Here is a 23840-nt window from a genome sequence, read left to right on the forward strand (position 1 = left end):
GGAGACCAGGCCGCTCCCGATGGTCGTTGCTTGTATCCCGTCCTTGCAGATCGACTGGCGCCTGTAAACGAATCACCAAACACCTTCTCCTTTGAAGCCATATCACATCGCCGTGTTCGCGGTCCAGACCCAAACACTAGGGCGCTGCGGAAGAGTCTCAAGTCATACACTCCCGCCCAGGTTGCAACAGCAAGAGTCAAGGCTGTTACTGCGTACTTGCCTGGCCAGGAACATGACGGTTCCCTCCCCTGTTACAAGGTTACCTGGCTACGGATGGCCTGCGAGCCTGTCACCCTGGCCCAGTGCCCTGAGCATCACCCCCCTGTTCTTTTCCTGAAGCTGCATACTGCCCCCTGCACATCCGTCCCCCAATTCTCTGTCAATCCTCTGTGCTGTTGTGGCCCCTCTCCTCTCCTGTCTTCTCTTTCTCTCTTCTGTGCCTGCTGTGTCCGCATGTACCACACTCACCTAGGCACCTGCGGATACCTCCTGCATGCTTACAGCTGCAGTTGGCTCCAGACCTTAATTCCCCGGCACGCCGTCTGTCCTGCCACTTTACAATGGTGCCTTAAGTGCCTCCCTAAGGTACTCACCTTCACCTGCTGGGCCCATCCCTCTTACTCGTCGTTCACCTCATCTTGGACCTTACTGCGTGCCGACCTACCTACTCTACCTACCTACCTACCTTTCCTACTGCCCAAAGCACCTGCACCTACCTAGGAGGCGCTTGGTCCTCTTTTGCTTCATCTTAGCCCGCCCGCCAGTGGCACACCCTCGCTTTCTTGTCGTCTGCATCTCCACGCTCACGCCCTCGCCTTTCCTAACTTGACACCCCCCCGGCCAGTCCTCTCCTTTTACCTGAACCGCCTCTTCTTGTCTCGTCTCCAATTTCTCGTCTTTCTCTCTCTTTCTCTCTCTCCCTCTTTTCTTGTTCTTTCTCTCCCCCACCTGTCACCGAACAGTCTATCAGTCAAGCAATCTGTCGGTGCCTGAGCCACAACTCTTGCTTGACCAGACCGACCGGACAATCGTTGTTGCTGTACACTCGGCCTCTTCGAATGGCGGCCTTCTGAGCAACACCTCGTCCCCGACTCCTTCCTCGACGAGAGCTTGCTCTCCTGGTAGCTTGATCGTCGCCTAATTCACGGTTCCGAATTTCCTTGCGCGTTTATTCCAGCACGCTGGACACGTCGTGGCGACCCGGATTGCCACCCGCTAGATCGCACTTCCAATCTCTCGATATCCTCCACGACAATCCTCGAAATGGCGCCTTCATTGAACGCACATTCGTCCTTCACCCGGCCCCGGACCGGTGACCGTGATGGTCGGCCCGTCACCCGCGACCAGGCCGACAATAATCTTATCATTCCGAGTCGTACCTCCTCCCTTCACTCACGCATCACCCAGCCGATTCCCTCAACCCTAAACGCAAAGCCCCAGCAGCGAACGCCCAAGACTCTGACCCACGCCTACATGGTCTGCGGTGTTGGCAGGGAGCCTTCACAATGGGTAAAGGCTCCTGCCCCTGCTCAGGGCAAGATAGGTCACATGAAGGGCGCGGTTGGACAATTTTGGCTGCCCGAGATCCTTGGAAGCAGTCCTAGACTTGAGCAAGACAATGAGATCGCCAGGTCGTTGCACGCCGCCATGCGGGTAAGTCGCCGTTCGCGACCCTGGTTGCATGAATCTTGGTGTGGCTTACGCGAAGCAGGCTTGCTTTCCCCACGACGTTGAGATTTGTACCGGCCGCAGTCAACCTCACTGCGTCCATCACGCATTCGTCCTGCAGCAAGATTCCTCCCATACACTGTACGGCATCTGCCTTCGTGTGTGGTCCAGGGCCGACGAGAAAAGAGCCGAAACCATTCGGGATCTGCGCAAGAGGACCGAACCTGACTACTATGATAACCCGGATGAGACTTATTGGATTCCCTACTGCCTGTCCTTCTTGTCTCGGTACCCGCTCTATAATCTGCTCGGAGACTATCTGCGCGGCATGTGGATCCACTGGAACAAAGCCACCAACTTGTTTCATGCCGAAGAGGTCTCGCGCATTCTGAGCTTTCCTGCCCCGAGGCTGAACGACTTGGTTCGAATCGACATGAAAGATTATGCTTTGTGTTATCAATTCCCCTCTTCGCCGACTGGCTTCCAGAATTTCGCGATGTGGCCATTGTTTTGCTGTTTGTCTATCCCGAACATTGTCGGCGTTGTTGAGGCTGCCATTTCACCCACTCGCCGCATCATTTTTGTCAGCCACTACCCTGCCATGCTTACCATGGCCGCAGAGACCGTCCGATACTGCGTTCGCGTCTATGAGTGGAGCGGTCTTTACGTTCCCGTCGTACACGCACGCCATGCCAAGGATCTGGTCCAGGAACCAGGCCCGTACATCCTCGGTATCACTGCTGAGTGTCGCTCTCTCTTTACTGCGCCCACCGACGCATTGGTCGTCGATCTCGACCGCAATTTTGTTCTCACATCCAGCCCTCCGACCGCATTGAACCCTGGTCAGCGCAACAAGTTTGTGACCCGCCTCACTCAATCTCTCAACGGCGATGTCACGCCTTCCGGAGTCCCCCCGCATCTCCGATCGGCTTACGGAGGAGGAAAGCTGGTCCCGGCCGGTCAGATTATCGTTATGCGCGGCGAAGTCGAGTCAATCCAGGACCCCGAATGGTGGAACCAGGACGCGGTGATGACGGTCATGGATCACGTTTGCGAGAAGATGGGTCGAAACACTGGCATCAAGGCTGTCTTTGGGGGCTCTGTAAAGAAGCCTCTTATGACCAAGGTTTCTATGAGACATCTGAATGAAATAGTTCGGGAGAGAAACCAGTACTCCCGTGATGCTCTTGAGGCCTGGCAGGATTTCATCAACCTCAAGGGTCGCATGGACACCGAGCTGAATAAGGTCACGAAGCGCAACAACTATCTCAATGAAGAGTTGGAGAGTTGGAAACAGCAGGTGAGTTTGACTTTCGGATCATTCACGATGCGCACATGCTAACTATTTGCAGTTTCTCAAGTTCCAGGCCTTTGCCGAGCAGCTTACCAAAGAGACACAGGATCTCAAGGTCAAGATCGAAACTCATAAGAGGGAGAACAGACGCCTTGCCGGTCTCATCGACCAGCAGAAAGACGACAACTCGCGACTCAACGTCCGCCTCGGTGCGACCGAGAAGCAGCGTGATGATGCACTAGAGGCTTTGGTTCTCCAGCAGGAGATTGCCGAGGAGCTCGAGCGAGAGCGTAAGCGCAACAAAAAGGAGCTTGCTGCACTTCAACACACCAACGTTACCATCCTTAGGCAGCGTGACGAGGCTCGCCGTGTGGTGCTTCACCTGCGTAGTCTTATTGGGGGCCAGAGCCATCACATGGAGCATCTCGTTCAGTCTCTTACCAAGCCTGATGACCTGGAGCGCGAGATCGAGGAGGGCTACGACCCTGAGGAGGTCGATGGTGAGGCGCCTAGAGATGCTGATGCCAACCAGGCGCGCCTTCTCTCTGCTGCCGCACAGGCCAACAAAAGACTCTCAACGTCTAGCTTCAAGGACGTGGCCGATCGCCATCTGAAGGACAAAACTGATGCGATCGCGCACATCATCAGAAACATTGCTGAGCAGTGTCAGGCAGCTGTTGAAGGTCTGCAGTTGGCTCAGGATGCCGAGATTGACGAACGCGCCGCGAAACTTCGCGCCCAGCGCCGTCGTAGCAACCTCTCCGCCGCCGGTCAGAGTGACGATGGCCACGACACGCAGTCGAATGCCACGTCTGAGATGGGTGAGGACAGCCTCTTGCATCCTGTATCTGGCAGGACATCTAGCATCCCACCCACCCCCGATCTGGTCCCCAACAGGAGCAGCACGGCGATGTCCTTCGCTTCTAGCGCTGCCACCCCTGAGCGGTCAAGTCAGCAGTACATGATCCGGGATGATATTCCAACGAAAATCGTTGAGGACGATGAGGACTTCGAGGACGAGCGCAGCGAGTCCGAATCCATGCCGCCACAGCACGGCGTCGTCGGCAAGCATAATGACGGTCTTATCCACCGGCCGTCGGGCGCCCGCATCAGCGCTCTGGGTGGAACCCGCTGATGAACAAAAATTGTTCAATCCCCTGGGGCGCAATTTATCTGCGAGGGGGGGATAATAAGCGGCTTGGGGGAGGAGGTTTGTGTCTCTCCTCCCCAAGCCGACGGGGAGGATGATTTACCGATTGTGCATATACCTTTTTTGCCTTATACCTTTTTGCGACTGGCCGTCGTGGACAAAATTTTCTTAGTGTCCGGCGTTATATTTGATATTTTCTTTGTTTCACTTGGCGAGACAATCGCTGCTCGTTTTACTGAGTTCTCTTCCTTCTTGAGGTTAACCGACAGTGCTCGCCGGGGGACGGGTTACATGTGCTCACGATGTTACATCATCCGTAGGCTACGAGCCGATACTTAGTTCAGTTCTTGTCACTCCCTGCTAAAAGATTCAATACAGCGAGTGTAAATGTACCAATTCTGCTACAATCAAAAGCAAATTAATGACAGGCGATGCTGATTGTGTAGACAATGACATATGCGGAGAGTACAGAGGTGACAGAAGGCCAAAGTTTTCAGTGGTTTGACGTCCTCGTGATGCGCCTAGCTATCCTGAGATTGGTCGCACATAGTTGGTGACCGTACCCCTGAGCATCTTATCGGCGGACATAATCTCAGATAAGCCAGTGGAAACAACAGCCAATGATAACAACAGATGGATGGGTTAGGGTGGAGAAAAAAAAACTTACCTGACAGGCGACTGACATCAGCTAGCTACCTGTAGGACTTCGACAAGCATCTGAACTCAATCACACCTTCGGCTTGGGAGGAATTTATCAACTGTAGGCGTCTGGTTCACGCTTACGGCGATCGAATCAACCTTCCGCAAGTCGCGGCTATGGCCGACCCTCTCCTCACAAGCCTTTGCGCCATCTGCCACGTCAACCCTCCAAAGTACAAGTGCCCTCGATGCACGATTCAGACATGTTCAGCGGGCTGTAACAAGCGGCACAAGACGTGGTACTCATGCAATGGCATTCGCGACGCGACCGCCTACATTCCTCCCTCGAAGCTCAAAACTCCCGCAGGTGTCGATCACGACTACAACTTTTTATCGAGCATCGAGCGCGCCGTTCAGCGGTCCGAGAAGGAGATTGTTGAGGAGCGCCGGCTTCTTCGTCCTGAGGATTTGCGTCCTCTCGAAGTCAGAAGCGTCAAGTGGAAGACGGGCAAGGACGGGCGAAAGAGGAGGGTACTTGTGACGGAATTGCTGCGTGGTGAGAATGCTGTCGTTTTGGATTCCAAGAGTGCGGAGGTGCTGTCTTCTCCGGCTTTCAGGAAGAGGCTGGGCAAGTTTGCCATCCTTCTTAGGCGTGCGCCCATGGGCATGACGAGGCAGAAGGAGAATGGCACAACATTTAGCAAGGCCTCAGGTCGGATTAACTGGCAGGTTGAGTGGATGCTTGTGCAATCCAATACCAAGGAAAGTAGGGAAATATTGCCGCAGCAAGAAGAGATGGATGCCGACAATACTGCACACCAGGCAACGAAGAGGATCATGGCCAAGGCATTCGACGACATACCACTTTACAGGGCCTTCATTGCAGGCCAGAAGAATTCCGACGATGAATTTGCGAGGAAGGAGGAGGTGGCGATGCAGCAGCAGCAACGACAACAAAACCATCAAGACGACTTCCAATATGTTGACGAGATTCGAGACGCGAATTCGAGTGGCCGCGCCAAGAGGCGTCGCAAATACCCTCATAAGCCTGGCCAGTCGATGGCCACTGCTCAAGATACGGAGACGGGCGCCTGGCACCCGGGGAGATACTGCTTGCAGAACCCTATCGTTGGTAGCTGGGTGCCCTACACAGGAGTGTCCGCCTTCACTGGAACGACGGAAGAGGAGGAGGCGCAGAGAAGGAGGTACAGCTTCTTCCTCGTAGGAACAACCTCCGCGGCCGCAGCTGCCGCAGGGCAAACGGTGGTTCACAGTGTCGACGCGACGCTGCCACTAGGCGAGGCACTCCGCGATATGACGGTTCTCGAATTCCCTACCGTCTATGTTGTCGAACCAGGGACATCACTACCCTCGTCATTGATATCGGAACAGAAGCCGGTCCGTCTCACTCCAAAACGGAAGCGGGACGACCAGCTCCTCGGTAGGAAGGGCGGCAAGGGCTACAAGATGATACGACGTAAGCTAGAGGAGGGTGAGTTGCCTAGCAACGAGGATGACGACCACGGGAGCGATGACATGGGCGCTGGGGGGAGGATAGATGCCTTGACAAATGTCATTGCCGAGGAAAGTCTCGGCGAGGACGACGACGAGACTGCGACAAGTAGCTCCGGATCCGATTCGGATGAAGATGACAGTGTGAGTGCTAGCCTTGCGGCCAAGTTGGCCTTGTTGCGAAAGAAATAGTCATCTGCTATGGATGCCTATGTAGCATTAGCTTTACATTCAAAATACCCTGGGCGTCATTCGGCCTCTTGAGTAAATCATTAATTACATCTTCAAGTGGCGACATGGCAAATCGGCCTATTCCTTTAATGATACCGTTACTGATTGAGCCTATCCGGCGAGAGGTCTCAAGCGCTCCGATGTCGTTATGTGTTTTATTATGGCGGCGTCCCTACCTTGTACTATGATTTTCACTCGGGTTGTCCATCACCGTCAGTGACTTACGGATGGGCGAGTCGAAGACCACGTCCTGGTGAGTCTACGCAGCCTACAAATCGATACCCGCCAATTACACCATTAAATCCTTATCAGAAGAAAACCGTGTGTATCATGCATCATCCATTGATTGCCATCTCAAAACGAAGACGGGAAATAACTCATTATGCCTGTCCCCCCAGGAAATCCCATCCCCAATGTTTTTCTCCATCTGACCTTTCCATCCCTATCTACCAAATATGTACCCGACACAGCCGTGTCTGGTTCAAACCTGGTAATAAAGTAAGAATGATCCGAATGTGGAGCAAGATTGGGGGGCCAGGCGGGTATTTGCGGTTAACATGCGCATATTGTAACCGAGGAGCAAGGAAAGAGGCCAAACACATCCAGGCAGAAGACATTAGATGAGCATGGCAGCAAGACCGGCGGCAGCCAGAATGCCAACAGCGGATCCAGCAGTCTGCTTGGGAGCCTGAATAGGGTGTTAGTAACTGCGGCCAGCTTGCAGCGGAAACGAGTACTTACAAGACCGGTGGAGGAGGCGCTGGCGGCGCTGCCAGTCTCGGACTGGGTCTCCTGCTGGGTAGCAGTCGCAGACGCAGTCTCGCTCACCTCAGAAGGGGCGGTGGTGACATCAGTCTCACCAGTGAGAATGGTGGTGGGACCGACAGTCGAGAGAATGGTGCTGTCGCCGTTGGTGATGGTGCTAACAACAGGCGCCGTGACAGACGACTGGGGAAGGCCAGTAGCACCAGGAACTCCACCAACGCCGAGGAGAGTAGTCTCACCGGTGGTGGTGAAGGTGGACTCGCCGCTGGTGACGACAGTAGTGAATGTAGAAGTCGAGACAGGGCTGGGGACCACTGTCTGGCCACCGCCAGTGCCGACAGAGGGGACAATCGTGGTCTCTCCAATGAGGGTTGAGAAGGTGCTGCCACCAGAGGTGATGGCCGAGAAGACGCTGGAGACGATAGGGGAAGCAACGACCGTCTCAGTGCCAGTGGGCTTGGTGACAGTGGCCTCAGGAGTGGCAGTGATGGCGACTCCAGCCTCTGGGATAAAGTTAGTCTACGTGCCATAACATTGTGCTTAGTCGATAGACACTCACGACGGCAGATCTCAACACCGTAGTCGATGGCCTGCTTGGCGATGGCATCATCACCGCAGGACTGGTAGGAGCAGTCGCGGATGCCGTAGGTGAAGTCCACGTTGCGGCAGAGGCAGGCCTTGTCGTTGGCGACGCAGCCGAGAGACTGAGCCTTACCCAGCATGCTCTCAATGCATTTGGTCTGTATCATCGTTAGATAACTCGAATCTCTCAGAGGCATGCGCACACCGCCCTGGGGGCGTTGGATAGACACTGGTGCCCAATTGCATGCAACAAGCGCATGGTCGGCAAGCATCGAGCCGCTTGTTTCCGCAGTGTCGAATGCAGCCAGAAAACTATCCGCAAAAAGCAAGGGCAATTAGATAAAGGTAGGGAAAAACAACACTTACACCGCACTCAGGAAGGTCGTTGCCCTGGGCCACAACGAAAGAGGCCAGGAGCAGGCCAGAGCCAATATACTTGACAGAGTACTTCATCGTGAACGACTGTTGGGTTGGTGGATTCTGTAGACTGTGGCGTGTGAGTTTCGGAAGACGGCAAGTTTGCGTAAGGTGAAAGGCCTATGCAAGCAAGTTAGAGATATTCGAACAGCACAAGGAAGCAGCGACAAAAGAACGTGATGAGGTACAAAGCTGGATGGAGGTTTTTTCTTTTTTGACAGCAAGTTGGGGAAAAAAAAAACACAATACCTCTTGGTGAATAGCGCTGACTTGGTCGATTGGACAGCTTGTGAAGATTTTGCAGGTGGTGCGCAAGTGGGAGTGTGAGGTGGGAGTAGAAGAGAAAGAAAGTTGGTGGGTGATGGAGGGAAGAAAAGGTAAACAGGTTGCTGCCAGGAGGTGGCAAGGGAAATGAGGGTGTTACTCCAATTAGGGAAGCTGCAACTGGAGGAAGGTGCAGTGTGACGGGAAGGAGGGAGATCAGTAGGCCTCAAATTGCACAAGAGCACCGTGGGCAGGTGAGTGTTGCAAGTCCACTTCTTGGATCACCTCCACTCCAAACTGGGAAAGAAATGGGCAAGACTCCGAATTGCCAGGCAGGATAGAACATCGTATGGTGCTGTGGTGAGGAAGGTGCAAAGGGAGTGTGGCCAATAGATGGAAGGGCAAAGCCATGTAAATCCCAGTATCTCAGTAACTTACCTACTGAAGTTATTGTGGTGCCTCGTGAGGCAACTTGTGATCCTTAGGATTGTTGTGAGGGTGAAAGTGGAGGGAGGAATCTGAGGCTGTTGTTGAAGATGGACAAGTGTACGAGACGGTCAAATATCTCGGTAAAGGTCGTGAGGGTCGACCGCTTAGGTATCTACGCGTTTCTGAGGAAGCAAGGCCACGCAGAGTTAAGCGAGATGGGGGAGACCAGAGCAGGGCAAGACAAGAGGAAGGAGCTGCCTCAGTGTTTAATAAGTTGCAGATGGCAGGTGGGCGTGGGAAGCTGCGAGTGGCATGCCACCACGCATGGCCATGGCCATCCCACACCCTGGCACCGTACATCATTACGCCTCATGAAGGTCCTTTCCCACATTCGCCCCGAAGACCTGCCCGTCTTGCTCATACTCAACCATGTTTACCCACCTGTCTCGGGCTTGCTTCGCCCAAGACGCCTTCGCACGCCTGCCCTGGTGCGCACGATGCACTAAGGTAGCCAACGAATAGAAGCTGAAGGAAGCTGAATATGAAAGGCCCAGCAGTCGAGGAGCGTCCCGAAGAGGGGTGGTGCCGCTTGATCCGCACCTTATCTTAGTGCAATGTAGACATCCCGGCCAAGCTGGACCTGGCAGTACCGTGCCCAAGTCGTCAGCTACGGTCAAACTCGGCTCAACCTTCCTGGACTCGACTCTAACGCTTACAAGGCCCTAGGCCCATCGATCCGGTGCCTGACAGCTCTAGTCCAGTATTTCTGACCGCCTGGCTACTTTCACTGACTTCACCGACTGCGACTCTACGGTTCCTAACCCCTTGGGATCTCGACGCAAAAACAGTGAGCAGCTGGTTGTGCAAGTCAAACATCGTCAGGATGTGGCCAATGGGCGTCTGTGCCTTTGTTTGTCGCACTCCCATCCAAAAAAGCTCAGGCACAGCTTGACTTCCTCTGTCCCGCGCCAACGCTGTCAAAGCCAGTCGCTCCCGAGAGATAATTGAAGGGCCGGGGCCACGTTCTAGACTACCACTCTGGAGCTTCCAACTGAGCTAACGAGACCAGCATAGGCCCATGTCCTGGTCGGGGAATGATGCGGTATCTAAGGGGAAGAAGATGTTACCTGCCGGCGGTGACGATACCGCATGCCTGTAGAACTGTTTGTCTGTTTTCCTGGCCCCGGGGGAACTACTTTTGTCGCATTCTCTGCCTACGTCAGAAAAATGGAGATTATCAGCCCATCTGAGGTTGGATTAAAATTGGCAGTGACACTCCCGACTGCAGAAGTGTGTTTTCATACGCCCGAAAGGAAGAGGCAGAGGTCAACAATACCCAGATTGAGGGTGAGCCTGATTCTCAGTAGATGACTTCCTTTGCAAATAAGCAATGTCCGTCGGTACTTTACCTAGTCGACGGGAAGTATGGTTCAGAATCAGGGAAAGGAAAGCTACTACGTAGTGCGCAAGGTCAGGGGCGTAGTACTTATTATCGCTCTTGCACAAGGGCATGAGGTCAATCACTGGAGGCCACTTCTCTGTGATTGGCCAATGGCCCAGCATCCGCATCGTGATGTTGTGTTGTCTCTGCGACCCCCCGTTTGTACATTCTCATGTGATTGGACGAACCTAGGCGAAAAGGAAAGACAGGGAGGATGCATCAATTTGAGGTGGACAGGGAGACTGGAGTTGCACCGCACGGCGCACATGGAGCCAAGGGCCCACTCACACCAGAGCTTGAGAATTATCGCTGCACTTCTTCTACTGCGTATATGAGCTAATCCAAGCCTAGATGCGTCTTGATCGATGCCTTCAGGACACACCTCCTCTAAGCTTTGGACGACACGTCGGCGGCGCGTTGGATGGAGAACTGTGTAGCAGTACGGGCAATATATCCGTACCGAGGTAGTCACGCACGTAGGTATACTAAGCATGTCAGCTCACCTAGGTAGCATAAGGTAGTAAGGGAACACTGTACCTGAGGTAGTGTGTCGGCAAGGCCGCCAGGTCCCCACCCACCCGCACCACCTGTTCTTCCACCGTTGCGCTCGTCCAGCTCAGTACAAGGGCTGGGTTCGATACCAAGAGTTTTCTCTACATACGCAGTAGTACTTGAATGTAAACACTGAACCGACACAACCCCAGCCCTGATGATCCACGTTCAGCTTGCCAGGGGCCATTCCGACCAAGCGAGCCTTTCTCGATTCGACATCTTCACTCTCGAGGGCCCTGGTCTAAGTACCCTGCATTTCCTTGGCCTGATCTGGGTGCGGCATAGATCGCAGGCTGTACCGGGAGAAAACTTCGTCAATCCGACAAGAGAACCGCGCTGTCAGTCATCGCCCTGGCTAGCTCACCGTGGCCTCCTGCGCATCACAATCAAATCAGATCCTTTAGTATCCCGGTTTGATCAAGAGAGAATAAGGCTGGCATATGACCATGCCTATCAGGGGCACATCTACGTGGCGCTATTGAACCTCCAGCCGTTTTCCAAGCCACAAAGGGAACATCTGACGTCTTCAACTCTACTATGGTTGGTTTTCCCATACGTCCTTCCGACATGACTCAATTTGCGGCGCTTGCGGCATCGACATCGGCAGTCACTGTATCTACCTTACATATTTCGGCGCGGTGATGATTCTCGACGACTGAACTAATCGGCATCATACATCATATCGTGTCAGTCTACCAAGACAGGCGACCAACACGGTACAAATGGAGATCGTCAAGCCCCCCAAGCCCCTCAAGCCCCATTCACCGTACCTTATTTTTACCTCCCTGACACCTTGGGCTTCGCGAATCGACAGGAACGTGTTATCCCTGCACACCTCGCCCAATCACTTGACACCCCATGTGCTGATCGTTGCGCCCCTGCTTTCCCCACTTGAGAAAGGTCGCCTTTCGAAGGTGGTGTTTGCATCTGCGGCCTTCCATTCAAAAGCACTTTTGAGCGCCGTATGCCTTCATATAGGCGCTGGCGCCAATCAACTGACTAACCTAGCTTGTATCATCTACACAGTCAAATCAATTCTGTCTCTGCCCGTGACACTTCTCATACTATCATGGGTAAGAGCTTGAAACAAACAAGAAATGAGCGGCCCATGGCACGCTAGTAATTGAGAAAGACGTGCGCTTTACGGAAAGCCAGCAACGAAACATGAAACGAGCAGGGTGGAACAGCAGATTTCGGCCCCGAGAACAATTTTCGTAGTCTACGTACCTTACGGTCCGGAATAACTGCTCGCGCTAACCTCGACACGCTAAGCGAAAGTATCTAGGTTAGACGTATATGCTATTATAGCTATCAGCCTCGTTAACGATGGCTTCGTTGCTAGCAAAGTCGATAGCCTCGCCCGCGTAACTCACGTTGCGTAGAGACAGCTTCACTAGGTCTTCGGCCACGGAAAAGCTTTTCTTGGCCACGTACTTGAGACGCCGATGGCGATGATCATAAAAAGAACCCTCGCAGAGAACAGCGAAGGGTTGCAGGCTTCTAAAGCAGGGACATTGGCATAGACACTCGTAAATTATGCTACTTGAGGCGACTGGCCCAGTTCTCATCCAACGCCGGAAAACTTTGCAACAAGATGCCTACGCACTCGATGAAAAACGAACAACATGGTCTAGGGTAAGAAGCTGTGATCCCTGCAAACCATCAGAGCACCCCAAACCCGACATAATATGCAAAGGGTGGAAATCACCAATGCCACCCTTGAGCCCGCAAAGTAAAATACCCCCGTGATCCTGATACCCAAATGCTGCAAACCTCTTGTATACCATCAAAGCGTGTCATCAACCGTCAGATCCATCAAGTCCACTGCATTCGTGTTTCAACCGCTGCACATGACGCAAGACTCAGGGTTCTCAATGCTGCCTGTCGGGATGTCAGAATCTGTCTGGGGTACGGTGTAGCAAACAACTCACATGCAAGAACAGCTTCAGAATAGATATCCATCTCACGTTCCTTGCTGTCTTCTGCCTTATCCTCGGCATCGGGGGTCTTGCTACCGGGGGTCTGAAGCTCCTCTATCTTGAGCTTATCGGCAGGCTCCATAGGGAGAGCGCGGGGGCTACCGCCCTCTTCAATATCAGCCTTCATGTTGTCGGGCTTCTGGGCAGGCGCCGTCCGAGGAGGAGGCGTGACGCTAGGCGTAGGAATGCCGTTGTCTTGGGAAGAACCCTCTTCTTTCTTTGCATACATAGGCCTCGGGCCCAGGTTCGTGGAAGGAGATGAAATATGACCTGGCGGCGGCGCGCGCTTCTTGTTGAGGACCTTACTGCTGATATTGCTGTCGGCAATTTTCAGCGCCTCCTGGTCGACGGTAAACTGAATGGGGGCAGCAGCAGCTTGCGTGCGCAGGTAGTACATGCCGGTCTTCAGCCCTAGCTTCCAGCCTGCGAAATGCATGCTAGTGATCTTGCCCATGGTCGGGTCTTTCATGTGAATGTTGAGGGACTGGGACTGGTCGATAAAGGCGCCACGGTCGGCGGCCATCTGAACGACGGTACGTTGGGAAATTTCCCAGACGGTTTTGTACAGGGCCTTGACCTCGGCGGGAATGTTGGGAATGTTCTGCACGGAGCCATTCTCAGCAATAATGCGGTTCTTCATGGCATCAGACCACAAGCCCATGTCGACGAGGTCCTTGAGGAGCCAAGGGTTGACAACCTGAAACTCACCAGCCAAGACGCGACGCTGGTAGATGTTGGAGGTGTAAGGCTCAAAGCATTCGTTGTTGCCCAGAATCTGGGAAGTACTGGCGGTTGGCATGGGGGCGACGAGCAAGCTGTTACGCACACCATGCTGCTTGATCTGTTCCTTGAGAGAATCCCAGTCCCAGAGGTCGGAGGGCTTGACTCCCCACATGTCATATTGAAGGACGCCCTGTGAGACTGGGGAGCCTTCATAAGACGAATAGGTGCCCTCCTCCTTGGCTAGCTGCACTGACATGGTGAGAGCAGCGTGGTAGATGGTCTCGAAGATCTTCTTGTTCAGTTCACGAGCCTCAGGCGACTCGAACGGCAGTCGCAAAGCCAAGAATGCATCAGCAAGACCCTGGACACCGAGGCCAATGGGCCGATGGCGCATGTTGCTGTTGCGAGCCTCCGGGACGGGATAGTGGTTGACGTCGATGATCCTATTCAGGTTGCGAACAACAACCTGGGTGACATCGTGTAGCTTCTGGAAGTCATAGATTCCGTCGCTGTAGTTCACGAAAGAAGGGAGAGCAAGGGACGCCAAGTTGCAGACGGCGACCTCGTCAGGGGCCGAGTACTCAATGATTTCCGTGCAAAGGTTGGAGCTTCGAATGGTGCCGAGATTCTTCTGGTTGCTCTTGCGGTTGGCATGATCCTTGTAGAGCATGAAAGGGTTGCCGGTCTCAGTCTGGGCCTCGAGAATGGCATACCAGAGCTTCTGGGCCTTCATGGTCTTTCGACCCTTGCCTTCGCGCTCGTACTTCTCGTACAAGGCTTCGAATTCCTCGCCATAGCAGTCGGCAAGACCCGGGCACTCGTTGGGACACATCAGTGTCCAGTCACCGTTCTTCTCCACTCGCTTCATGAAGAGATCAGGGATCCAAAGGGCGAGGAAAAGGTCACGGGCACGGACCTCCTCCTTGCCGTGGTTCTTGCGGAGGTCCAAAAACTCGAAGACGTCGGCATGCCAGGGCTCGAGGTAGATGGCAAAGGCACCGGGGCGCTTGTTGCCACCCTGGTCGACATAGCGGGCGGTGTTGTTGAAGACGCGGAGCATAGGGGTAACACCGTTGGAGGTGCCATTGGTGCCGGCGATGTAGGAGCCAGTGGCACGGATGCGGTGGACATTTAGACCAATGCCGCCGGCCATTTTTGATATCATGGCGCAGGTCTTCAGAGTGTCGTAGATGCCCTCAATAGAGTCTTCCTTCATGTCGACGAGAAAGCAGGACGACAGCTGTGCCTGGGGAGTACCGGCGTTGAACAATGTGGGCGAAGCGTGGGTGAAGCACTTGCTCGACATCAAGTTGTATGTCTCAATGACGCGCTCAACATCGTCGCCCCAGATGCCAACGGCAACGCGCATGATCATGTGCTGTGGTCTCTCGGCAATCTTGCCATCAAGCTTGAGAAGATAGGATCTCTCCAAGGTCTTAAAGCCGAAGTATTGGTAGTTGAAGTCGCGGTCGTAAACGATGGCAGAATCAAGCTCCTCCTTGTGCCTCATGACACAATCGTACGTCTCCTTCGCAATCATCGGGGACAAGCGGCCATTCTTGGGGTTCACATAGTGGTAGAGATCGCTGACGACTGAAGACCATTGCTTCTTCGTCTGCTTGTGGAGGTTGGAGACTGCAATACGGGCAGCAAGGATGGCATAGTCGGGATGTGTGACAGTCATGTAGGCGGCAGTTTCGGCGGCCTGGTGATGACCACGTTAGCGATTGACAAGCGAGCGGGAATATCAGGTGTAAGATCTCACCAAATCATCAAGTTGCACAGTTGTAACGCCTCCGTACACACCAGAGATGACCTTTTGGGTAATGGCGACCGGGTCAACGTGGTCCATGTCGAGGCCATAGCATAGCCTCGACACTCTGGCCGTGATCTTGTCGAACTGGACGCGCTCCTGGCGCCCATCTGTATTCCGTTAGAAGACTAAAGATTCATGGTACGCGTCTGCGATGGACGTACCGCGCTTCCTCACGAACATGGCGCCTGAATTCGGCAGTGAGGATAAAGGGGGAGGTAGCGTTTGTTGTTGGAGCCGTCAAAGCGGTGGACATGCAACACGGGAGCAAGAAGATAAATCGAATGAGGGAGTGTCGAGAACACCAGGGTATCAGAGGCCTCTGTCCAAGACGTCAAGAAAGGGTGGTGGTTTTGTTGCTTGTAGGAGGGTGAAAAAAGATGAGAGGGTCAGGAAGTGCTGCAGATTTATTGTCGTTGCCAGACGGCACAGTCCATGCTAAATTCGCGCTCGCGTACGCGCGACGCGCCTGAGCCAGAGAGGGGCAGCACGCTCTTACGAACATGATTCGCTAAAAACACCGTCCGACCTCCTTACACTGTTCCTTAGTCAGAGTTCCGCCCCTCGGTTTTGCGGTCTTGGCCCTCGCATCCGACTCCCCAGCCAACCTGGGAGACAACAACAACAGCTTGACTAATCCTACCTAGCCTTCGAAATAAGTCCCGAGACGACTAAACTCCACTGAGGGTGCTCGTGCCAGAGTCGGGTTGCCGCTTGCAACGTGCGAGATGACTTCAGTTCAGCGTCTTGCTTAATTTCTTGCATCTGCGTCAGATTTTTGATCAAGAAATGAAAAGTTGAAGTGGCGGGACTGGAGATCCTGTGAAAACATGCAACAGGTGCTCATGTGTCCTCCAAGCGGCTATGTACCATTTTCTTTAATTGATTTTTTTCGTCAAAGCTGCAGGCACTTAACGCGTGTCGCTAGAGTGGACAATGCTTGCAGCGTATCACGCACTCACGTGATCTGGTGAGGCCGAGTGGTGAGGCCAAATAGCGAGGCAAGCTCTGACTACGGAATTACCTAGTAATTTGCCTTGGTGTGGTATAAATTCCAGGAAAACTGGTGCTCAGGGTCGAACTTGTCTCAGTGCCGTGTTCTTTCCTGGCTCCCCATGAGGCTCCATGCGCCTGCAATAGCACCATCACGGCCCAACCATTGGATCATACCCCTCCTTCAACAACGACGAGCCTTTCTCAAGTCAGCTTCCATCGTCACCATGGCGGCCGCAGACGCGCCCAAGTCGGCTTTTCAGCCAAGGTACATTGATGTGTGTAACCTCACTCGCACTTGATAGCTTTTGAGCATGACCTGACCGTAGTTGATAATTAGATCGGCATCAACTTGGCCGATCCCATTTTCCGCGGCATGCATCATGGGAAGAGACGCCATCCTGATGACTTGGACGCGGTCATCCGCAGGGCACAGCAAGTCGGCTGCTCCAAGCTAATTGTCACCGGGTCCGACTTTACCAGTTGCCGAGATGCCCTCGAGATCGCCAAGCAGTATCGTGCGTAAATGACGGATAACACGCACTATGTTGAGCCATGCTGACATACAGCTCAGCCAGCATCGTTTACACCACCATCGGCATCCATCCGTGCAGTAGTGCAATCTTCAGCACTTTAGATGAGGGTGCCGAGGGTGCACATTCCGATCCTGATCCAGCTCAGGCTATCCCCGAGCACCATCAGCCAGACCCTGCCAAGACAGAGGCCATAATCTCCGAGCTGCGAGGCCTCATCAATCATGCGGCTGCCTCCAACGCCGGTCTCGTTGCCTTAGGCGAGTTTGGTCTTGACTATGACCGTCTGCACTACTGTTCAAGGTCCATTCAATTGCATTCATTCGCTGCACAACTCGATCTCGTTCTAGAAATCAAGCCTCAGCTGCCTCTTTTCTTACACTCCAGAGCCGCACACCAAGACTTTGTGAGCCTGCTCAAGCAGAAGTTTGGCGAGAGACTTGAGAAGCTCGAGAAAGGCGGCGTTGTTCACAGTTTCACCGGCACTATCGAGGAGGCCATGGAACTGATGGATCTAGGTCTTTATATCGGCATCAATGGCTGCAGCTTCAAGACCGAAGAGAACTGCAAAGTCGTCAAAGAGATAGCTTTAGATAAGATGATGTTGGAGACCGACGGCCCTTGGTGCGAGATTCGGCGTAGTCACTTTGGCTACAAGTACTTGATCGAGAGGAAGCCAGATGTGAATGGTCTCAGTACCACTGCAGGCACGGATATTGCTGCGCAGCCCCATACGAAGAAGAAAAACCAAAAGAAAGAGTCCGAGGTGCCGGAACGCTTCAAGGTCGTCAAGAAGGAGAAGTGGGAAGAAGGTGCGATGATCAAGGGCCGCAATGAACCGTGTACCATCGAGCGAGTTGCCAAGGCTGTGGCCGGCATTAAGGAAGTAGATGTTGAGCAAGTCTGCGAGGTAGCTTGGAGTAACACGGTCAAGGTTTTTGGCGTAGACCAATAGACGATGTTGATTGCATCAAGGGGACTGGCAATGGGGGGTATAGAAATGCGACAGGGCGCTACGCTAATCGTGACAAGACAGGCCCTTCTCCAGATGCTCCGATCTAAGCCTCGGCCGTCTATCTCGTCTTATAATCCAGACCCTCTGTGCCCTCTGATTCTTCCGTGCCGCACAGCCCCAAGGGTGACTCCTTCTTCGCCTGTTAACCATCCCGGCATCCGCTGTCCCTCTACAATACCGTTCTCAACCAGCCGTCGTACGCCAGCGAACACGTGGGCCCCATACAGAGTGACTTTCACATTGGGAATCCAACCCGATACTTCGTCGTTTGAGACATGACTACCCATTTCCTCGTCATCCACACCATATATTCGTCGAACAGGAAAAGGGTCTTCGATGACAACATCCACGCGCTCGATACCCAAGCCGTCATCCAGCCTGGCAGCGCTACTGAACCTCGCCTGAGCGCAAAGCCGAGCCCGTTTCAACGAACAGTGACTGTCATAGAGTGCGTCACCGTTCCTTTTGTTAGCCGTCCTTTTCGTCGGGTTCGAGCTTTCGTCGGACGATTCTTCAGACAACGGCGGAGTGGGCAGCGTGTTGTCAAGCGGTGACTCGTTCTTCTTTTTGTCGGCATAGAGATTCCATCCGCCGCCAGCCGAGTTTGCACGACCGACACCTCTTGCATGTAGGAGGGCCGAAATATTCTTGGTCGAGATGTTTGTGGGTTTCAGCATGTACCTCTCTCGTGGCCGAGACAACGCCTTGGGAATCCCCTCAATAACTAGGTTGCGGAAGCTTTTGGACTCTGCTGCGCCTAGCGACCCTATGGTCTGTGATTTTGACAAGTAAATGTAGTGTGAAGCATCTGGAAATGCCATGTAGAGTGTCCTCGAGCAATCAACATCGGAGTCTGGGGGCGCGAGACTATCTCCAAGGTGGGCCATGCTAGTGTTGTAAGGGGATTCGATGATGAAAATGCGCAAGACTGACATGGCGAGGCCCTGCGGTCGATGGATATGATAGTGAGCTTTGACGTCTGGTAAGACGTGAGTTTGAAGGTTTTGTATGAAGGTCGAGGGATGAAAGCGTGGTAGTTTCAATGACTCTCTATCCAGGTCGGGGGGACGCTGCTCGTCGTCCACGGTAGAGATGTCCTTAAGAGGCAAAATGCGATAGGCAGTCCATCTCTGCGAATAAGGGTGATCCTGAAGGTACTGTGCGTCTGCCATGGCTAATTGATACAGAGTTAGGCCATGCTGCCAATCGCCCTCTGTCACCCGGTCGAGAACCTCCCTCTTGGAACCATTCCTGCATTGCCAATCTTTGTAGATAGCGCGCAGTTCCTCGAGTGACGTGGCGGGCTGGTATGACCCGTCCTCATCAACATCGTCGCCTAAAAGCGGTACACATAAAGAGACATTCTCATCGCTGATCCAATCCAAGGCCAGCGTGAGAAGAGAAGGGCGTGAAAGCCTGGTAAGAGCTTTCTGGACTGCGGCACTGGAGGTCGGAAGTCGAACATCTGAAGACAGGGACCGTTTGGTGGGAATCGAAAATCGAGCCATGACCCTCAAATGACTGTCAATTGAAGGGACGACGGTTTTGAGCCGATGCGAGAATTGAATGTTGTTGGTGAGGCTGAACGAGGCGGGCAACGACGCGCTCTGAAGTGTCCATGGTCTATTGCTCGGGGACGCGTCGTGCATGCGAAACGCTGAAGGGACAAGGGTGCTAGGTATGGCTGGGCTGCTTACCCGCCCGTTCTACCTACCTACTACCTTACATAAGGTAGGTACCTGGACGGGAACCTAAGGCACCTTCCCAGGCATCATACCGCTTAGGTTGTGAAGGTGCCTACCTACGTCGCTACGTACTCAATCAAGTTCCAGGCAAGGTCAGAACACGCATAGGGAAGGACTTTGCCGCTCTGAGAGCTGTCTAGGATCTCACCTCACCTCGGACTTCGTTTTCACTACTAGGCACTCCATATCAACGTTCGCTTGGGGCTGGGGACGTTGAGGTGCTGCAGGCCGGCGGCGGGCACTGGGCCGGCGGGGTGCAATGCACCTACACTAACTGGGACGACACAAGGGGACGTTGGTTGCAGTTTGCATAGCAATATTGAACATGGCGCACGCCCTGTCGTGTTCCGAGCGTCGGAGCTGCTTATAAATTCGGATTTTCAGGGCCCTTGGCTTCCTTCCCAAAGGACCTACGGGAAAGAACGCAGATCGCCCAGCCAAGCCGCGAAAGAATGGTTGGGTACTAGGGTATAGTGTGTGCAGTCCATCGAGTCATGCCTTCCGGGATTTCATCTTTAGGGTCAGGCTCGTCTGTCGCTGACTAAGGTAAGGAGGTTGGTTGGTTTGTTGGTCGGAGAGAGGCTTGGCGCCGGGGCGCTGGCATGTGCGATAGTAGGCAGCGCGGATGTGGCCTTTACCTTCAGGATATCGAGCCATTTTCAGCAGAATAGGTCCATCGAAGTGCTAGCCAGTGACGGCGCGAAAAAACCGCACGCGCAAAACTCTCAAGTTTTGGAGGAATTATTAATACTCCTCACTGATCCATCTCAACGACATTTTTGTTACTCCGCCGTACTGGGCGCAGGAACATCCTGAAAACTGCCCGTAGTGTTGAACACTGTTTCGTGTGGCCCAAAATCTAGTCTCTCGTTTCCGTGCTGATGCAGCAGACCTGGAGAAATGGCTCAGAATGACGCCCTCCGTCTGACTTGCCGATTAGCAAACATTGCAAGCAGAAGACGTCAAGCGAAAGCATCCCAGAATCGAGGATTGTCAGGTTAGAGATGCGCAATTACCGCGAGGGAGGGAGGGGGGCAAAGCTTCTCCCGGGCGATGATTCGTTGTTTTGTGTTCATGACGGATGGACGCTGGCCCAGAACCCGAAGACACGTTATGGGAGTACGTAGATCTCACGGCCCTACTATATGTACTTGGCCGCGTCGTCGCTGCCGTGCCGTGTAGAAGCTTAGCACATGTCGCCAGAAGCTGCCCTTTGCTATTAGCCTTGTCGTTGCCGGATATCGACCCGTTCATCGGCGGGTGGGGGGCGTCATCGCGGTAAGAGTGAAGTACCTACGGTGGTGAAGTCTCCGCCTGGGTACCTATCCGGAGCGGTGTCGGCCGCGCCTCCCTCTGTACTTAGTCTGTAATGCGTTGGGTCTAGGTGCCCACCTAAGGTAGGATAGGTACCTCACCTCTACCTCAAGAGTAAGTGTCTTCCCTGCAGTGGCGCGCAGCTGCGTGGGGTGCTCTCAAGGACATGGACACACTGCCAGCCAATTACTTCAGCGAGCCAACAGTGCAGTGCTTGTTCCGGGCCCCTCCCTGGATGCTGGGAAGGCGCGCTGTCGGGTAAAGAACTTGACTAATACAATCCACTCGGCCTGTGTCCGCAGCCGGGACCTCCACGAACAAAGGCTTCATTTTCTCATTTTCGACTTCTCCTCCCCCATTTCACCCACTTTCCTAAACTCCCCAGCATCGGATTCACCACCCGTCCAGCACTCGCAAAGCATTCGCTACTTGCCTCGCCCGACATCCCATTCATCGATTGACGAGGCGACAATTACCTCTGGCGTCGACGTCTCATCGCCACCGATACTTCTCGCAATTGTGGTAAAAGACCCGGAAACTTGGAACTCGAAGCCGGCTGGCCATTTCCCGCATTGGTTGGTCCGCGCATAGCACGTCGCACTTTAGTTGCTTGGGGGTCCAGCATCCAAAAACAGCCCACTGCCCCTCCAAACTCCATCGCCGCCGTCCCTTACTTGAGGCCCCAAGTTCTCGCAACCACAAAACAACTCGACGTCCGCGCCATAGGCCTGGCTTCGACCGAGCCACTTCGCTCCTCTGTCATCTTGCAGACCTGAACAACCACCCCGGATTCGCTTCGCCGCGAGCCGCGCCGGCCTTCGACATGTCGCCTTACAGCAGTGGTGGGCGTGCCCCCAACGTCTCTCATTTCTTGCGAGATCTCAACACCGTAAAGGAGTCCAGCCACGAGGACAACTTCACTTTCGAAGAGGATCTGGCCGTCTTCACCAACTCCTCTTTTTTCGACTTTGAGACCGGCCAGCAAACCGATTATCAGGCACAGCCCGCGAAGCCAGAGACGGAGACACAGGCCCCGTCCAGCGCCGCCGCCGAGGATTTGACTTCTCCTCTCGGCGAGTTTGGCAATGTCGATTTTTCTTTGCCAGGTGAGCCGGTGTTTTCTTCGTTCTGGCATGGGATTTTCCCGTTGTCTCTTTTTGAAGCCGCCGCTCCTGCACATCGCCAGTCCCTGGATTTAGTCGCTCAAAACTCGCTCGTACTCACCAGATTGATGCCTTGGAGTCATGTCAAGCGACTATGGCACAAAGGGGCTTTTCTGTACTTCTGATGGCTATGTCAATGTTGTTCTACACGCTCTCTGGGTTGCGGCAGAAACTGGGCCGAGTGGCTACAGTTCTTCCACTACCTGATGGCTTCTATTCACTTTCTGTGCAGACGACCACTAGGGGGCAGAGTGGTGATCCAGATTTGCATGAGTCAAGCGGCTTTTGTGTGTAAACTCTAACTGCCGAGGTTGAGGAGAAAACCGATTCGATTTATCTTCAGGGTCGCAGCGAAGCACATTAGAATGCCTTATCTCAAGGCTTCAAACCTTTTGTTTCTACCCCACCCAGTTCATGCGCGGCCCATGTTTCAACGAGACGTCTTGATTGGGAGTTTTAGCAGCTCCTTATGCAGCTTGCCGGCCTGCGGTGTTGAGAGAGAGCCGCGACTCCAGATGACAAATTGTCTGGGGAATGGTGCAATACCCCGTGACTTGCCGTCATCGACCCTAGCAGGGGGGCATCGACCATCTGGGCAGCCGCCATCACAGACGGATAGAGCAAGTGCTCGCAGGAGAAGGCCCTGTTATACCAGCACTAAGACTCGCGGATGCAAATGCTCCTGCGAAGACCTCTGCCCGTCCGTCTTCCCCCTCATCCCGTTGTCTCGCCGACGCCACGATGCTAGGAACCGATAACCTGCCTTGAACACCCATCTGACCATGAACAATGACAGGCGACTTCAGCTTCACCGATTTTACCAACCACTACCCTGCTTCGGGTGTCCCCCCCTTTGCCGAAGGTCTGGGTAATCTTCAACCTCTTCAGCCCAATCCGCAAACCACCTATGCTCCGCCTCCGGTTTCTCAGCAGCCGCAAAACCATCACTATGGCGCGCCCGCTCCGCGTCCAGCCGAGAACAGTACCCCTGAGTCTTTGACCAGTGGCAGACCTGGCCAAAGCTTTGAAGAGCAGTCCCGTCTCGCCGCCGAGGAGGACAAGCGCAGGAGAAACACAGCCGCTAGCGCTCGTTTCCGTATCAAGAAGAAGCAGCGCGAGCAGGCTCTCGAAAAGAGCGCGAAGGAAATGTCCGACAAGGTTTCTCAGCTAGAGGCACGCATCAATTTGCTCGAAACCGAAAACCGCTGGCTCAAGAACCTTGTAATGGAGAAGAATGAGGGCAATGAGGATATTGCATCCATGTTGAAGGACTTCCAGAATAAATCCAAGACGGCCACAAAGCCCACGACAACCTTGGACGCGCCGAAGGAGGAAAAATAGCCAGCAGACCTTTTCACCACTTACGGGCTGATTCTATGATGGTCGCTTGCGGGCGTTACGCTTCATGCTGACGATCTTGGTATTTTTCCCGGCACCAGATGGCGTGCGATCAAAGGAACACTAGGAGACTATCAAGGGACAGGTGATGGCTGTGGGAAGTAGAGGGCGGGCTTGGATGGGCGTATTATGTTTCAATTCGGCTCTAATTGGGAACATGTGACGAAATCTATATACACCGACACGGACTCATGATCAGGACTCGTGGTAGAGTATCTCG

General features: G+C 53.8%; 6 protein-coding genes across 6 annotated transcripts; 4 read left to right on the top strand and 2 right to left on the bottom strand.

Annotated features, from left to right (window-relative positions):
• Window positions 1-1263: 1263 nt before the first annotated feature.
• DENND4A (C-myc promoter-binding protein) lies at window positions 1264-4097 on the top strand (the record flags this gene model as incomplete). The annotated part of the gene is made up of 5 exons (XM_066152098.1): window positions 1264-1653; window positions 1712-2968; window positions 3021-3252; window positions 3311-3348; window positions 3396-4097. The coding sequence occupies 5 exons, from the start codon at window positions 1264-1266 to the stop codon at window positions 4095-4097; spliced, it is 2619 nt and encodes an 872-aa protein (XP_066008389.1).
• An 831-nt stretch (window positions 4098-4928) lies between these two features.
• Window positions 4929-6455, top strand: BCD1 (Box C/D snoRNA protein 1; the record flags this gene model as incomplete). The annotated part of the gene is made up of 1 exon (XM_032020341.1): window positions 4929-6455. One exon carries the CDS (start codon window positions 4929-4931, stop codon window positions 6453-6455), a length of 1527 nt encoding a protein of 508 aa, XP_031882590.1.
• Window positions 6456-7110: 655 nt separating this feature from the next.
• Window positions 7111-9382, bottom strand: CGGC5_v008950 (GPI-anchored CFEM domain protein; the record flags this gene model as incomplete). Its single annotated transcript, XM_032020342.2, has 6 exons — window positions 7111-7182; window positions 7236-7762; window positions 7819-7999; window positions 8208-8328; window positions 8961-9002; window positions 9318-9382. 6 exons carry the CDS (start codon window positions 9380-9382, stop codon window positions 7111-7113), a joined length of 1008 nt encoding a protein of 335 aa, XP_031882524.2.
• Window positions 9383-12781: 3399 nt separating this feature from the next.
• rnr-1 (Ribonucleoside-diphosphate reductase large chain) lies at window positions 12782-15642 on the bottom strand (the record flags this gene model as incomplete). Its single annotated transcript, XM_032020343.1, has 4 exons — window positions 12782-12825; window positions 12876-15351; window positions 15412-15569; window positions 15624-15642. The coding sequence occupies 4 exons, from the start codon at window positions 15640-15642 to the stop codon at window positions 12782-12784; spliced, it is 2697 nt and encodes an 898-aa protein (XP_031882641.1).
• A 1037-nt stretch (window positions 15643-16679) lies between these two features.
• Window positions 16680-17940, top strand: CGGC5_v008952 (Deoxyribonuclease Tat-D; the record flags this gene model as incomplete). Its single annotated transcript, XM_032020344.1, has 3 exons — window positions 16680-16730; window positions 16793-16970; window positions 17027-17940. 3 exons carry the CDS (start codon window positions 16680-16682, stop codon window positions 17938-17940), a joined length of 1143 nt encoding a protein of 380 aa, XP_031882525.1.
• Window positions 17941-21882: 3942 nt separating this feature from the next.
• Window positions 21883-23563, top strand: cys-3 (Regulatory protein cys-3; the record flags this gene model as incomplete). The annotated part of the gene is made up of 2 exons (XM_032020348.1): window positions 21883-22165; window positions 23019-23563. 2 exons carry the CDS (start codon window positions 21883-21885, stop codon window positions 23561-23563), a joined length of 828 nt encoding a protein of 275 aa, XP_031882559.1.
• Window positions 23564-23840: the final 277 nt, after the last annotated feature.

This window comes from Colletotrichum fructicola (assembly GCF_000319635.2).
Source record: "Colletotrichum fructicola Nara gc5 chromosome Unknown KSG_Nara_v1_contig05, whole genome shotgun sequence".
In the NCBI taxonomy this organism is placed as follows: domain Eukaryota; kingdom Fungi; phylum Ascomycota; class Sordariomycetes; order Glomerellales; family Glomerellaceae; genus Colletotrichum; species Colletotrichum fructicola.